The 17,135-nt window shown below is 36.6% G+C and overlaps 1 protein-coding gene across 3 annotated transcripts in view; it reads right to left on the bottom strand.

The window, feature by feature from the left end:
- Positions 1-4,840: 4,840 nt before the first annotated feature.
- Positions 4,841-17,135, bottom strand: part of LOC101402913 (uncharacterized) — a 28,431-nt gene continuing 16,136 nt past the window's right edge. For all 3 annotated transcript variants that reach the window (XM_014794831.2, XM_014794830.2, XM_004439770.3), the window contains one exon: positions 4,841-6,919. In XM_014794831.2, the coding sequence (XP_014650317.1) occupies positions 5,895-6,919 (1,025 nt within the window). In that variant the 3' untranslated portion in view covers positions 4,841-5,894. The remainder of the gene's footprint in view (positions 6,920-17,135) is intronic.

Below are 17,135 nucleotides of genomic sequence, written 5' to 3'. Positions count from 1 at the left end.
AGAAAAAAAGAATATTAGAACTGGCACAAAAAATAGAAAAGCACAAAGTAAGATGGTAAATTTAAAGTTAAATATATTAGTAATTACAATGAAGAAAAATGGATCTAATACCCTACCTAAAAGACAAAGAATGTCAGATTGGATTAAAAAATTCAACTATATTGTGTTTATAAAACACATCTATAATGACACAAAAAGACTGAAATTAAAGATGGAAAAAATTATGTCATGTAAGCAATAAACAAGCAAGTTCACATAACTATACTACTAGCAGAAAACATAAACTTTAAGACAAGATGCGTTATTAGAGATGCCTTGCTTGAAGATTCTATAATGACCTTGTCTGATGTAGTTATTTTGCAAGAGTTCTACTTTTTCTCACGCTCCTCTTTCCTTATACCCAGACCATAAACTATAATCAAACTTCAGCATACTCTGAAAGACTAATTATAAAGTCAAACCTAAATATCAAAAACATTGCCAAACTTTGACACGTTGTCTAAGGATAACGTAGAGAATACACGAAGGAATGCTTTCGCCAGTGGACACGGTGATTGCAGTGAAGTGTGAAGTGGGATGATAACTTTGCTACTTGGTGCTCCTTGTGACTATGGGCAACAGACCAAAGGCTGGGGTGAGAGGAAGGGAGCAGTTGGTTGGTGGACTGATTGATCCTGGTTCTCAAGGAATTTGAATTTCCAAATATAACACGGATGGAACCCAAAGATTCCCCTGGGTCAACTCCTACCCCTAGCACTTCCAATAGTAAAAGTTAATAGAAAACTACAGCAACCAACAAGGGTTCAGATCCTTTATGAAAGAAGGTTTGGGTCACTTGATCTATAAAAACTCCCCAATCTGCTAACCTTGTAAAAAAGAATGTGTCACAACTATCATTTACAAAAAGGAAAGCTGGAACATCTAGCTAATTTATATATAGTTATATGGTGTTATTAATTTCTTCTATTTTACTCTCCCTTTTAAGTAGGTTGTTACAACTTAGACAAAATGTTACAGAATGTCTACACAGGATCGTGACAGATAGGGAGGCAGTATAGACATTACCCAGCACATTTTTTTTTTTTTTAAAGATTTTATTTATTTATTTTTCCCCCAAAGCCCCAGTACATAGTTGTCTGTCATAGCTGCACATCCTTCTAGTTGCTGTATGTGGGACGCGGCCTCAGCATGGCTGGAGGAGTGGTGCCTCAGTGCGCACCCGGGATCCGAACCCGGGCCGCCGGCAGCGAAGCGCACGCACTTAACCGCTAAGCCACGGGGCCGGCCCACCCAGCACATTTTTGGTTGAATGAGGAATGGCTATGTTATTTTAGGTGAGGTTTTCATTTTCAGTTATGGGAAGAATTATATATATTGATGGAATGCCGTCTTGTGAACACTGGTCATTTGTTTAGCTGCCCGGTATTTGTGTACCCTTCCTATGATGGGAAACATCCATCTCTAAGAAGCAGAGGCTGAATCTCACTAAACTGAAAATGCATCCCAGCCTCCCCAGGAACTAATGCACAGGATGGCACCGAGGCTTCAGCACTTAAACACACCCATCTCAGAACAGCAAGGTGATGACACAAAGTAACAAAGACTGTGGAGATTCCATCCGGGTGATGGGTAACCCCCGGTGCACAGATAGCAGCAGCAGGTACATCCAGAGCCCAGCACCCACGTCAGTAGTGTAGGCTGGGGATTCTTGTGTCCAGCAGCAGCAGCAGCAGTGATCTCACCACACAAGTACTGTGTCATCACTTGGAGCATTGTTCCTGGCTCTTTGTCTTTGTTCCTCAGCACTCTAAGATTCTTTATGAGTAACTCAATATTCTTTGAATGAATTCCTTATCTACTCAAATTAACAAAAGGTAGAACATACCGACTGTAGTCAATATGTGTTTCCATTAAAATTAGAAATAAAACAAAGATGGCTATAGTAGAAATTTCTGTGGGTGATAATTAATCATAACTCTCTCCTCCTGATTTCTGGACTAGTTGAGAATAGAGCATTTTTGTTGAAAGAGACAGCTAGAATCTGGAGTTAAAATGCACATCCTACGACTTCATTCAAACTTTAGATATTGGGACACATACAAGCAGAGGACTTGGCCTGGGAAGTAGGCATAGAGAATCATAGCCTGCCCCAGAGAACATTAAGAAACTCAGGGTCAAATAAAGGGAGGTACTTTATGTGTTTTGACACATTTCACCAAGGCAATACATCATTTCTTTCAGGACACACAAACAGGAGTAGAGATGAAACTAGGAAGCAGAAATTATGCTCAAAAACTGACCCTTCAGTTTTTAAAAATGGGGAAAATATGGTAAAAAGAAAAAGTCCTGCCCAACACCCACCGTCATCAGGTCTACAACAGGAAATAAGACAAGAAAGTAAAATAGGTATAAATACTGTGAGATGGGTATATCACTTTATCTGCAGATTATAAAAGATCAAAAGAATCTATCATTTTATAATCAATACTCTAATAAAAGATATTAAACTTTCAGATATTACTAGCATATTTTAAGCATGGTGAAGCATTGTATGATAAAGATATTAGAGAGTAAGGAGGATGAAGAGTTGTCAAAGAAATTTCAAGACATACATGTATTAATGAATATCCACTCAATGTCAATTGTGAATTCATTTTGGGATACTCTGTATTTAAAGCGAATGAAATTCAAAATATAATCTCAATGAGTTTTTTATTAGAACTGGATAAAATAATAATTCTCATGAAGAGTTGTCTTTATCTCCAAATAAAAACTATATATTAATAATATACATCTTTATTTTCAAGTAATAATAAGTTATAAGTATAAATAATAATAAGTTACTGAAAAGTATGTCAAACGTTGCTGGAAAATAGAGCACAGAAATAGATCTGAGGATATGAGCATGTAATATATGATAAGTAGTATTTTAATTCAGTAGGAGAAAGGTTAATAGTTTAATAATTGGTTGTGGCATAATTGGCTTTATTTTCTGGAAGGAAACAAAGCTGACATCCTGTATCACACCATACACAATAATGAATTCCAGATGGATTAAAATGTTAAATCTCTGTGTGAATGCACACCCACATAAACACATATAGGAAAAACTGCACACTCTGTTCCTTTATCCTCTTGCCCTCTAAAATTTTCTATAAGCAATATCTTCCTAAGAAGCATATAAAACACTGGAAATGGTTTGCAAAACCTATTTAATAAAAAATAAATAGAGAAGAATATAAGAATGTTTTGGGCCGGCCCCGTGGCTTAGCGGTTAAGTGCGCGCGCTGCACTGCTGGCGGCCTGGGTTCGGATCCCGGGCGCACACGGACGCACCGCTTGTCCGGCCATGCTGAGGCCGCGTCCCACATACAGCAACTAGAAGGATGTGCAGCTATGACACACAACTATCTACTGGGGTTTTGGGGGAAAAAAAGGAGGATTGGCAATAGATGTTAGCTCAGAGCCAGTCTTCCTCAGCAAAAAGAGGAGGATTAGCATGGATGTTAGCTCAGGGCTGATCTTCTTCACAAAAAAATTAAAAAAAAGACAATGTTGGGGCTGGATCAAGTCCAAATCTTTACACTTGGAGTTTAGCTACTTTATTTCTGGAAATACTTTTAATCTAAAACTGTTCACATCTAGGATATTCTGGATAAATTATCTTGCATTGTACCATTCCTTCCACCCCTTAAATTTCTTTGTGGCCAAGGGATTTGCACAATTAAAAACTCCTGCTGCAAGCCTTTTGCACTCACTGCTCTAGTGTCCAGAACAAAAGTAACCCATGAGCCACTTGCCACTTGCAGAGTTGATATATCTTCTTTGGTCCTCATGGTGATTTCTTAAAAAAAATCTGAGCTGCCATTTAAAAGTCAAGAGCTATCACACACTAAAAAAAAAAAAAAAGATTTCTGGATTTTCTCAAAAGGTCAGAAGAGCTGGCAAAATGGGGGATCCATTGCCTCACAGCATCAGTTAGCTGGAACTGGGCATCGTCTTTAGCTACTGTCCCAACCAAGGTCAGTTCTAGGACTCTTCCAATAGAAAATTAGTTTGCTAATTTCTTTCGTGTGCTTGCATATAACTGCATGGATGATACTGAAAAATAGCTTCCTTTTTTGTGCCCTCCTAATCCATTTCTAACATCAAAATTATGTTAGAGTATGTTATGAGAGTCTGCTTCTATATAATAAACAGTTCCTTTAACATGATAACGTTTTGCCTGAAAAGAAATTGGGTTTGGTGCTTTGTTAGTAATGGCTACCATATCCCACACTAAATTTCTCCTTTTCTTTTGTTTATAAGAGAGTCTTCCAAGAGTTCTAAATCTCTTTGAGTCAATATTGGTAATTTTTATTTTCCTAAAAAATAATTTTGTTGAGGTTTTCAAATGTACTGGAAAGAAGTGTTGTATTCAATGTAACATTTTAAATTGGTTAACCAAAAGGTTTCTATGTGTATATATACATATGCATATATGTCTATTTATCCATTTTTCAGACACAATGTCTTTTCACACTTTTTCTCCACCAATGTCACCAGTGTTTTGCCTATATTCTTGTTTGTTTTTATATTAAGTATTATATGATGTAGTAAAAGGGACGCCAGTCTGAATAAAGTCCTTCCCACACATTACATACATTACTTTCCCCACCAACGCCCAGGATTATCTCATGTTCCATTGGAAATAAATAATGATGGAAAATTTCCTTAATTCATTACTCTCAATGGGTCTTTCTTCAACAATATATCCTGTCTAATGTTGAGTCAAGTCTGCCGAAACAGCTGTCTTTCAACAAATAATACTAATGACAATGATGAATAACAACGACCAACATTCAGGGAGTATCTATTTATTATGAGAGGCACAATTCTAAGCACTTTATGTGTCTTAATTTATTTGATCCTCACACAAAATTATGAGGTAGGTATTATAATTATCCCCATTTTATAATTTCTACCAAGACATATATGTATAAAAACATAGAAAAATGTTCAGGAAAGATAAATACTAAACAAATAATCACTCCTTTGGGAAGGGAGATGGGTACAAGAATGGTGGTCAAAGGGTATGTCTGCCTTATTTGTAATGTTTAAATCTTTTATGAGGAAAATATATTCATGCATTATTTCTGTAACTAAAATAGAAGACATGATACAATGATAAAGCCCAGGGAGAATGTCCATCAGGACACTGTGTATAACGGCAAAAATTCTGGAGAAAACTACAATGTCTACCAATAGAGATTCAATAAAATAATATTACAGCAACATAAGGAAATGCCATAAAACTATTAAAGGATCTCTATTTACTGAATGGACAGTTATTCATGAACGTTTTTACAATAAGAAAGCCTAAATTTTGTAGAGTCAAAAGAACAAGCCATCTTCAAAAATAAAGACATCATTTGTCTCAGGTATTAAAGGTATTTTAAAAATAAAAGTATTTTACAAACCATGATGTAAACAGATGGACTTTACAGTCATATAAAATTTAAGATGGATTAAAAGATTAAGAATATAACAACTACACACAAATTAGGATAAAAAAGAAAATGAAAATCACAGGATTATATTTCAGCATGAATTCTCTACGTTAAGATAACATTAGAAAGGTGTCAAAAGTGCTGTCATTTTCAGTATTTGCTAGATTTGAATTATCTAATGTCAAGAGAAATATGAGCTTTTATTAAAGGGCTTCCAAGATGTATTTTACTCACAGACTGCTGCTTCTACATGATTTTTCTTGGGCTGAATAAGCTACAGTCAGCAAATAAGATGTTTCTACATTATTCTATTTAAAGAGATTATCAAGATAAATTCTTCGACGCTGAATAGTTTTGATCTATAATTTAAAGCCTTCCCACACATTTCATAAATTCTATGGTTTATCACCAGTACAAATTTTGATGTTGAATAAGTTGTGAGCCATAATCAAAGGTCTTCCCACATTCCCTGTATTCATAGGGTTTCTCACCAGTATGAATTCTATGATGACTAATGAGTTGAGAACTCTGAGAATAAGCTTTCCCACATATCTTACATTCATAGGGCTTCTCACCAGTATGAATTCTCTGATGTCGGGTAAGGTCCGAACCGGAACGAAAAGCCTTTTCACATTCCTTACATTCATAGGGTTTCTCCCCTGTATGGATTCTTTGATGTTTAATAAGTTGTGAGCTCTGACTAAAAGCATTGCCACATTCCTTACATTCATAGGGTTTCTCCCCCGTATGAATTCTCTGATGTTGAGTAAAGTTTGAGCCACTACTAAAGGCCTTCCCACATTCTTTACATTCATACGGCTTCTCACCAGTGTGAATTCTCTGATGTCGAGTGAAGTTTGAGCCACTACTAAAGGCTTTCCCACATTCCTTACATTCATAGGGTTTCTCACCAGTGTGAATTCTGTGATGTCGAGTAAGGTCTGAGCCACAAATAAAGGTTTTTCCACATTCCTTACATTCAAAGGGTTTCTTGCCAGTATGAATTTTTTGATGATGACTGAGTCTTGAGGGATGTCTAAAGGCCTTCCCACACTCCTTACATTCATAGGGTTTCTCAATGGTATGAATTATCTGATGTGTAGTAAGCTGTGAGTCATGTCTAAAGGTTTTCCCAAATTCCTTAGTTGCACAGTATTTCTCTTTATTATTAATGATTTGCTGTAAGGTAAAGGATGGATGCTGACTGAAAGTGGGCATGCCTTCATGGGTGAATATCAGTTGACTGAACTGTCCCTTCTGAGAGCCATGTTGTTTCTCAAACTGGCCATTACATTCCCAATCATCTCTGAAACTAGAGCACTGAAGGTCATGTCTTGTAAGTCTTTCCATTATCTCCCACTGGGCTGAGTCTATTTCATTAATTTCCTTCTTCAGAAATAATTTCTTGGTCTCACATCTTGATTCCAGGACTGAAAGAAAATATGAAAGCAATCATTAACATTTTTCTTGTTTGGGAAAAGTAAAACTTCAATTAAAATGAGAGAATTAAACTGAATTTTTAAAAAATGGGTGAGAAAAGAAGAGTGAGGAGAGATCGCATAGTAAGATGAGGGCAGTAAGTAAGCTGTCGCTTTCCAAACATTGCTATAGATCAGAATTACTTAGGGGAGCTTGCTAAATATACAGATTACCTTAATCTTATCTCCCTTGTTACAGGATGACTCTAAGCGTACATACAAACACACACACAAAATCTCACACCATATGCACACACACATATAAGAGTACCCCACAGCATGAACTATAAAATAAGCAAAATGAGCATACCTATTTAATAGAGTTGTTGTCAGGATTAAATGAATATGTCTGAGCGAAAATTCCCAGTGGCTGGCAATATAACCTGCAGCCCTGAAACACTTTTTGTAAGTAAAGTTTTACTGGAACACAGCCACACTTATTCATTTATGTATTTTCTATAGCTGCTTTTGAGCTACAATGGCAGAAGCGAGTACTTGCAAAAGAGACCACATTGACTGCAAACCTAATATATTTACTATCTGGCCCTTTAAGAAAAAGTTTGGCAGCCCCTGGTTAGATCTGTGTTGTCCATTACAGTAGCCACTAGCATATGTGTCTATTTAAATTTAACATAATTAAAATTAAATAAAAATTCAAATTCAGTTCCTCAATAGCACTATCTGCATTTCCAGTGTTCAACAGTCATATGTGGCTAGTGGCTACCATACTGGAAATCACAAACATAGGATATTACCATCATCACTGAGAGTTCTATGGGACAGCACTGGTCTAGATTCAGTAGACCGGAGGCCCAGAGTCTCTTTAACACATGATAAGGAAAGAAAGGATGGCAATCCAGATGGGAGAAAAGCTTAAGAAGTCAAATGTTCAATGACTCTAGCATGAGTGGTAGATAGGGAGGATTCTTCTGTGGCTAGACGTGGTATATGTTTGGGGCTTGATGAAAATACTATTTGCCTTGGAATTCTGTGATGGTGACCTTAGAATAAAAGAGAGGACTTAGTAAGTGCATAAGCACTATATTAGTGATGACCAACTGACAGGAAGGGCATTTGTGGTTCAAAGAGAAGGGGAGAATATAATGGGAGGCAGTGTATCGCTACTCAAAGATCAGAGGTACAAGATTCAGTTATATGTGTTTTGAACTCAAACTCAGTTAATTACAAGCTTTGTTTTCTTGGGAAAATTCGTTCATCTTTCTGAGCCCCCAATTCTCAGTCTATAAAATAGGAATGGTAACTAACTCCTATGATCATTGTGAGGATTGGGAATAATATATGAAAAGTATTTGGTATAAGTATTTAGTATTTGGGAGATAATATTACTGAAGAATTTCTATTAAAAAATGGGGACATTAGGCAAGTGAAGTGTTTTGAAGACCACACTATGGACACAGGGAAAACTGCAAGCCCAAAAAGTGAAAATCACTTAGTATCATCTTCTTCAAATACTGCCTAATCTTGCTACTAAATATATTTTGAAACTCTTCCCTCAATCTTCAATACAATACCTAATATAAAACATCTCTCCCTTGAACTACTGAAATAGCCTCCTACCTAGTTTCTCTACTTGAGGTTTGCAATCTTGAATCCATGTCACTGCAATCCTATTAGCTTGCCACTGCTCTGCTTAAAATCCTTCAGTGGTTTCCCATATGACACTGCTCTTATAATAAAAGCCAAACTCCTGAACATGGTCTACAAAGCTCTGAATGATCTGGTTCCTGCCGGCCTCCTCAACTAAATTTCACACTATGCTCCCTTTTGGTTTCCAAGCTCCAACCACACTGGCCTATTTTGTAGTTGTTCAAATGCTCCCAGCTCTTGGTCCCTTCTAAGGCCTTTCCAGGTCCTTTCCCTATGTCTAGAAGGTGTTTTCTTTCATTCTTGGCCTTGATAACTATTGCTGATCTTCCAAATCTCTACTTAGAGATCATACTTCTTTAGGCCTTCCCTGATCCCATGACCAAATTATACTCTGCTTATAACCACCCTTTTAGCACTCCGTTCTATTCCTTAGCAAGATTTTCACAAGTTGTAACTACATATTTATTTAGGTTCATTTAATATCTTTTCCCCTCAATAGGTCTTAAGTTCTAGGAAGGCAAGGAAAATGTCCATTGTCATCATCAATGTGTACCCAACTCTGAGCACAGTATCTGGTACATATTGGAAGATCAACTAATATTTATTGACTGACTCAATTAGCAAGTGTTTAAATGTATACTCCTTAATAAAAAATGTCTCAAAAATTCCTTTAGAAAAAAAGGACATACTCTTTCCAAACATGGCACATTAAATATATGCATTTATTACTGCTCCTTCATGAAGTCCCACTAAAGTGATAGTAATGAGATTAAACGAAAGAAGAAACTCCATGAGGACAAAGAGAATGGAAGAAAGGGTAGACCATGAAAAAAACTGAAACCTAAGTCTCAGACTGGTCCTATTGTGGAATCCCAGATATTTTCAAGAACTGCAATCATCAGGTACCTTTGAAAGTAGGGTGCATGAGGGGCTGCAAAAAGGAAGATAAATCGAAGATCTATAAGAAACAGACAGACTTCAGATTCTCAAACCTATCCCATACAGCAGGCTGATTCCTCAGCCCACTGTACCCAGTAAAATCCCAGAATCTGGTAGCCCAGCTTATTTTATTAATTACTAGAAAAAAAGTAGAGGATTCCATTCTGGAGAAAACCAGCCCAAGAAAAGAGACCTGATAGGTAGTATCAGCCAATGAACTGTTCTAGACAGATCATTACAGTGACTACAACCAATAAACCTACACATCCTCAGACACAAACCAGCTCAAATCAGCTTTTTAATGCCGCAGTTTTAGATGAGCAGAGCCTTGAGTCAGTAGCTGTTTCAGGAAAATCTTAAACATGACAGATTAAAATAAAAAGGAGAAAGGAACTCAGGAAAGAGAGACAATAGAGAAAATTAAAAAAAAAATCAAAAGAAGACTGCTTCTAAAAACAATATATAACAATCCCACAAGAGAATGATGTCAGAAAAAGAAATATTCAAAGAGAAAATGTTTTTTATAAAAATTAACACAAGGATTAGAACCTAAAATCTCACAGAAAGTACAACATAAAAAGAGAGATGGAAAATAGAAGGAAAAAAAAGAAATTCTAGGGCTAGGACAAGAAATGTTAAGATCTGAATTATGAGTGTTCAATAATTCAAAAAGTTTAGTGAGCCTTACTATGTGTCAGACATGGTGCCAGGCACTGGATATAAAAAGTGAACAATCAAAGTCGGAAACATAGAGAACAGAGAAAACGATTGGGAACAAATGACCAATAAAATAACACAAGACAATTTCAGAGACTTAAAGTTTCCAGAATGAAATGTCTCAGCATATGCCCAGCCAAATGAAAGAATAAAATCAACATCATGAGACCTCAACATGAAATTTTAAAACATCATAAATAAAGAATAAACTTTAAAAGCTTCCAAAGAGATTAAACAGGTCACATAAAAGAATTAAGAACTTGAATGGGTCTTGGACTTCTCAACACTAGATGCTAGATTTTAGAAATCCATGGAGCAATGCCTTCAAAATTTGAAGGTAAGTTTTTCAACCTAAAATTACATCTCCTGTCAAATTATCAATCAAATAAGAAAATAAGAGGGTGAAATGAAAACATTTTCAGACACGCAAAGATTCACAAAATATACTTTCTATTTACTTCTCTTGCATACTTTCCTTGGTTGCTTTTGGAAGATGTGCTTGAAAATAATGAGGGAATAAACAAAGAAAGAGGAAGGCAAGAGATCCAGCAGTCAGGGTATACAAGGGTATCCAAGACATCCAAATATAGAAGAGCACCAAAAGGAATTCAAAGGCGAGAGGTAAAAGGCATCCATGGGATGGTCCTAAGAGAATCCACGGGAATATAATGAAGGGAAATTCTAAAATGACAGCTATGTAACAGTCTCAATTGGGGTAGAAGAACAAAGGATGAGAGGCATGTCTCAGTTAAAAAACAAACAAACCACAGTTATCTGATGTGTCTGAAAAAGAGTTAGATCAGTGACAGATACACAGACAACTAAGCATCTCTTAATTGAGGCAAGGATTAATCACATGGAAAAGAAAAAGTGGTGCAAGAAGTGACATGTGACTACAGAGCTCAGCGCTGAAAACTATTTATATAGTGATTAGGTGAACCAAATGATGATTTAATTTAAAAATTATGATATAATTATATTTGTATGATGAGGAAAGAGGGTGTAAAGTAAGTTAAACCTTCAAATTCTACAGTGAAAAGTCAATCATCACTAAAACTAGAATTCTTTGTGTGTGTGTGTGTGTGTGTGTGTGAGGAAGATCAGCCCTGACCTAACATCCATGCTAATCCTCCTCTTTTTGCTGAGGATGACCGGCTCTGAGCTAACATCCATTGCCAATCCTCCTCCTTTTCTGTTTTTCCCCAAAGCCCCCGTAGATAGTTGAATGTCATAGTTGCACATCCTTCTAGTTGCTGTATGTGGGACTCGGCCTCAGCACGGCCAGAGAAGCGGTGTGTCGGTGCGTGCCCGGGATCCAAACCCAGGCCGCCAGTAGTGGAGCGCGCACACTTAACCGCTAAGCCACGGGGCCGGCCCTAGAATTAACTCTTGAAAAAAAATTCTCTAAGGAGAAAGGATAGAAATGGTGACCAAAAAAAGATGGTGACAGTTATGGGGAAGGAGAATTATATAGGAAATAGAGATCAGAAGATTTAATACTTTTGTTTAATCTGGATTTCTGGCTTTCCTTGAAAGACTAGATTATCTGGCAGCACTGGGCCTGCATTCACATATGACAGCTGTCTCTTGGGCTTAACAAGTGCTCACGCCTTTGGGGCCGGTACAGACTCTCTCATTAGCCACTGTTCCCACTATTGCCTAGTGTCACAAGGACCCCTAGGCCAGAATCTCAGTTGCCATGTACATTTGCAATATTGCTTTTCTTAATTTCACTTTCATTCCTGAAGGGTTTTTGCTGGATATAGAATTCTGGGTTGACAGTTCTCTAGCACAATAAAATATTGTTCGACTTTTTTCTAGCCTCCATGGTTTATGAAGAGAAATCCAGTCATTCAAAGTAATGCATTATTTTTCTATGGTTCTGTCCTTCCTTTTTTTGGCATCTGTTTTCAGCAATTTGATTATGATGTGTTTGGGTACAGACTTCTTGGGGTTTATCCTGTTTGAGGCAGCTGAATTTCTTGAATTGGTATGTTTGTTATAGCTTTCACAAATTACGTAAGTCATTATTTCTTCAAATATTTTTTTCAGTCCTGAACTTTCTCCTCTCCTTCTGGGACTTCAATGACACAAATGTTAAACCTTTGCTGTTGTCCCACATGTCCCTGAATCTGTATTCTTTTTAAGTTTTCAATCGTTTTTCTCTGTTACTCATATTGGCTAATTTCTTTTCATTTACCTTCAAGTTCACTAATTTTCCTCTGTTACCTCCATTTTTCTATTGAGCCTATCCGGTGAATTTTTAAAATTTTGGCTGTTCTATTTTTCAGTTCTAAAATCTCTATGTTTCTTTTTATATCTTCTATTTTTTGATTGGATTGTTTGGGGTTTTTTTTGCTATTGAGTTATATGGGTTCTGTATATATATTTTGGATATCAACCCCTTGATATATATCTGATAGATATATGATTTGCAAATATTTTCTCCCATTCCAAAGGTTGCCTTTTTATTTTGTTGATGGTTTCCTTTGCTGTGCAGAAGCTTTTTATTTTGATGTAGTCCTGATTGTTTATTTTTGCTTTTGTTGCCATTGCTTTTGGTGTCAAATCCAAAAAATCATTGCCAAGACCCACGTCAAGGAGCTTATCGCCTACATTTTCTTCTAGGAGTTTTATCGTTTCAGGTCTTACATTCAAGTCTTTAATCCATTTTGAGTTGATTTTTGTGTATGGTGTAATACAGTGGTTCAGTTTCTTTTTTTTTTTTCTAATTTTATTTATTTATTTATTTTTTCCCCCAAAGCCCCAGTAGATAGTTGTATGTCATAGCTGCACATCCTTCTAGTTGCTGTACGTGGGACGCGGCCTCAGCATGGCCGGAGAAGCGGTGCACTGGTGCGCGCCCGGGATCGAACCTGGGCCGCCAGCAGCGGAGCGCGCGCACTTAACCACTAAGCCATGGGGCCGGCCCCAGTGGTTCAGTTTCATTCTTTGGCATGAGATGTCGGTTTTCCAATACCATTTACTGAAAAGACTGTCCTTTCCCCATTGTATATTCTTGGCTCTTTTGTTGTGAATTAATTGACCATATATGCATAGGTTTATTTCTGGACTCCCTATTCTGTTCTGTTGATCTATGTGTCTGTTTTTATGCCCATACCACACTGTTTTGGTTACTATAGCTTTGTTATATAGTTTGAAATCAGAAAGGGCGATGCCTCCAGCTTTGTCCTTCTTTCTCAAGATTGTTTGGCTATTCAGAGTCTTTTGTAGTTCCATACAAATTTTAGGATTGTTTGTTCTATTTCTCTGAAAGATGCCATTGGAATTTTGATAGAGATTGCACTGAATCTGTAGCTTGCTTTGGGTAGTATGGATATTTTAACAATATTAATTCTTCCAATCCATGACCATGGAATATCCTTCCAGTTATTTGCATCTTCAATTTCTTTCATCAATGTCTCACAGTTTTCAGTGTACAGGTCTTTCATCTCCTTGGTTAAATTCCTAAGTATTTTATTTTGATGCAATTGTAAATGGCACTGTTTTCTTAATTTCTCTGAGTGTTCGTCATTCGTGTATGCAACTGATTTTTGTACACTGATTTTGTATCCTGTAACTTTACTGAATTCATTTATTAATTCTAACAGTTTTTTTGGTGGAGTCTTTAGGGTTTTCTATATATAATTATCATATCACCTGCAAATAGAGAGAGTTTTACTTCTTCCTTTCCAATTTAGATGGCTTTTCTTTCCTTTTCTTGCATAATTGTTCAGGCTAAGACGTCTAGTATTATGTTGAATAAAAGTGGCAAGAGTGGGCATCCTTGTCTTGTTCCTGATCTGAAAGCTTTTCCTCACTGAATATGATGTTGGCTGCGGGCTTGTCATATACGGCCTTTATCATGTTGAGGTACATTCCCTCTATGTCCACTTGTTGAGAGTTTTTATCATGAACGGATGTTGAAAAAAATTCAACATTTTTAAAGAAACTTTACTTAATGTAATTTTTAAACTTATGTGGAAGACCAAAAAGACAAGTATAACCAAACACTTGTGAAGAAAAAGGTGGAGGGATCTGTCCCACCAGAGATCAGGACTTATTATAAAAGCAAGAGTAATTAGACAGGGATAGACAAAAAGGCCAGTGGAACAAGAGAGACTTATGTATACAAGGAATTTTAATATATGACAGAAGGAACACTGTGGATCAGTGGAAGACAGATGGACTTTTCATTCAGTGGGGTTAAGATAATTTGTTTTCTATATGGAAAAAAATTACAACTGATCTCTACCTCATATCATTTATAAAAATCAACTCCAGTTACAATAATAGGGCTTTAATAAGAAAGTCAAAACATAAAAATGCTTAGAAGAGGGCCGGCCCGGTGGCTTAGTGGTTAAGTGCGTGGGCTCCGCTACTGGTGGCCCAGGTTCGGATCCCGGGCGCGCACTGACACACCGCTTCTCCGGCCATGCTGAGGCCGTGTCCCACATACAGCAACTAGAAGGATGTGCAGCTATGACATACAACTATCTACTGGGGCTTTGGGGAAGGAAAAAAAAAGGAGGAGGATTGGCAATAGATGTTAGCTCAAAGCCAGTCTTCCTCAGCAAAAAGAGGAGGATTAGCACAGATGTTAGCTCAGGGCTGATCTCCCTCACAAAAAAAAAAAAAAATGTTTAGAAGAAAAAAAGAGGGGAAAATTGGGCTAGGAGAGGTTTTTTAAGACTCCAAAGGTGTGAAGCACACAGGAAAAAGTAGAATTTTTTACAAACTGTATATAATTTTTTTTTTTGGTGAGGAAGATTGTCCCTGAGCTAACATCTGTTGACAATCTTCCTCTTTTTGCTTGAGGAAGATTGTCCCTGACTAATATCTATGCCAGTCTTCCTCTATTTTTGTATATGGGATGCCACCACAGCATGGCTTGATGAGCAGTGTGTAGGTCCACACCCGGGATCCGAACCTGCGAACTCTGGGCCGCCGAAGTGGAGCACGCGAACTTAACCACTACATACCAGGCTGGCCCCTAAACTATATATAATTTAACCATTAAATATATAATTTAACCATAGTGACATGAAGAATTACTGTAAAAGACATCATAAAGAAAGTGAATAAAGAAGCTACAACTGGAAAAGACATCTTTAAAACAATTCTGACCAAAACTTAGTAACTAGAAAATATATAAGGAATTTCTACAAATCTAAGGAAAAAGACAGTGTAACACAATAACGATCAAAATGGCATTACACAGAAGAGACAATCTAATGGCCAAATAACATATGGAAAGGTAATCATCTTCAACAGTAACCAGAAAAATTTAATTTAAAACAATGAAATAAGATTTTATACTCATCAATCTGATTGTTAAAAAATGGAAAAAATCTTACAGTATCAATTATAGGGAAAATGGTGATGCAAACACTTGGAAAACAGTTTGGCATTACACAGTAAAGCTGAAATAAGTATGTATGCCAAGACCCAGCAATTATATTCCTTGGTGTATTTCCTAACAGATCTCTTGCATATGCAAATCTAGAGATTTATATGTTATTATCTTATAATTTTATGTTAATTATATGTTATATATATCCTATTGGGTATATACCATATTTTATAAATAACTATACTATTTTTTTTAAATAAAAAACTTAATGGATAGGTTGAAGAGCCAAAAGGTTAGAGTTGAAGAATATATTAGTGAATCAATACAAATCAAGACAAGGAGGGCCGGCCCCGTGGCTTAGCGGTTAAGTGAGCGCACTCCGCTGTTGGCAGCCCGGGTTCAGATCCTGGGCGTGCACTGACGCACCGCTTCTCCGGCCATGCTGGGGCCACATCCCACATGCAGCAACTAGAAGGATGTGCAACTATGACATACAACTATCTACTGGGGCTTTGGGGGCAAAATAAATAAATAAAATTAAAAAAAAAAGAAAAAGACAAGGAATTCTATTATAAAGTCAGGATAAATGGAAAAACAGATGAAGAGTAAGAGATATTGGAGATGATCCAGAAGTTCTAATCTCTGTTTAATAGGAGCTTAAGAGAGAAAAGAGGAAATGGTAGCAAGGTAATATTTGAAGAGATGACTGCCAGTGATTTCCTACCACCAAAAAAAGATACGAGTCCTGAGATTGAAAAATACTACCAGAAGCAAAATATGGGGGGAATTAAAGTAACCACACCTGAGTACAGCACAGAAAAAATTTAGCCCATTAGAGGAAAAGATTACAAAGGAACAAAATAATACATCAAGAAGAAAACAGGAGACTATCTTCATGGTGTTATATGGTAAGCACAGATTTCTGAAACAGGACAAAAATGTACAGATAGTGTGATTCTGTTTATATAAGATTCAAAAACAAGCTAAGGAAGAATTTCTTACATAAGACCCAACAATTGTGAAGCACAAAAGAAAAGACTGATACATTTAACTAATATTAAGAACTTCTGTTCACAAAAAGAAACCATAAAGAGAGCTAAAAGACAACTGAGAGTGGGAGAAGATATTTACAGTTTTTAGAACATGGAATGTACTCATAAGCAAAATATATAAAGAACCCTTACACATCATTAAGAAAATTACAGACAATTCAATAGAAAAACAGGAAAAAAAGCCTTAAACAGGCAGTTCACTACAGAAGAATTTCAAAAGACCAATGATATGAAAATGTGTTCAAACTCATCAGTAAGAAGTGAAATACAAATTAAAACCACACTGAAGTATCATTATACAGTCACCAACTGAAATTACCAAAATTGAAGTTTGACAATACCATACGTTAGGAAGCATGTGCAAGAATGGGAGCGCTCATATACCGCTGGTGGGATTGTAAACTAGTATAGGCATTAAAGAAAAGCTGAAAATCAGGCAGATGAAGATATGATGTCTTATGATGCATTCATTTCTCTCTAGTCCTAAACAGAGAAAATG

The sequence above is a fragment of the Ceratotherium simum genome, chromosome 33 (genome assembly GCF_057802395.1).
Source record: "Ceratotherium simum simum isolate JZ-2026a chromosome 33, ASM5780239v1, whole genome shotgun sequence".
In the NCBI taxonomy this organism is placed as follows: domain Eukaryota; kingdom Metazoa; phylum Chordata; class Mammalia; order Perissodactyla; family Rhinocerotidae; genus Ceratotherium; species Ceratotherium simum.
Note: the sequence above shows the minus strand (reverse complement) of the source record. Positions and strands in the feature narration are given on the sequence as shown.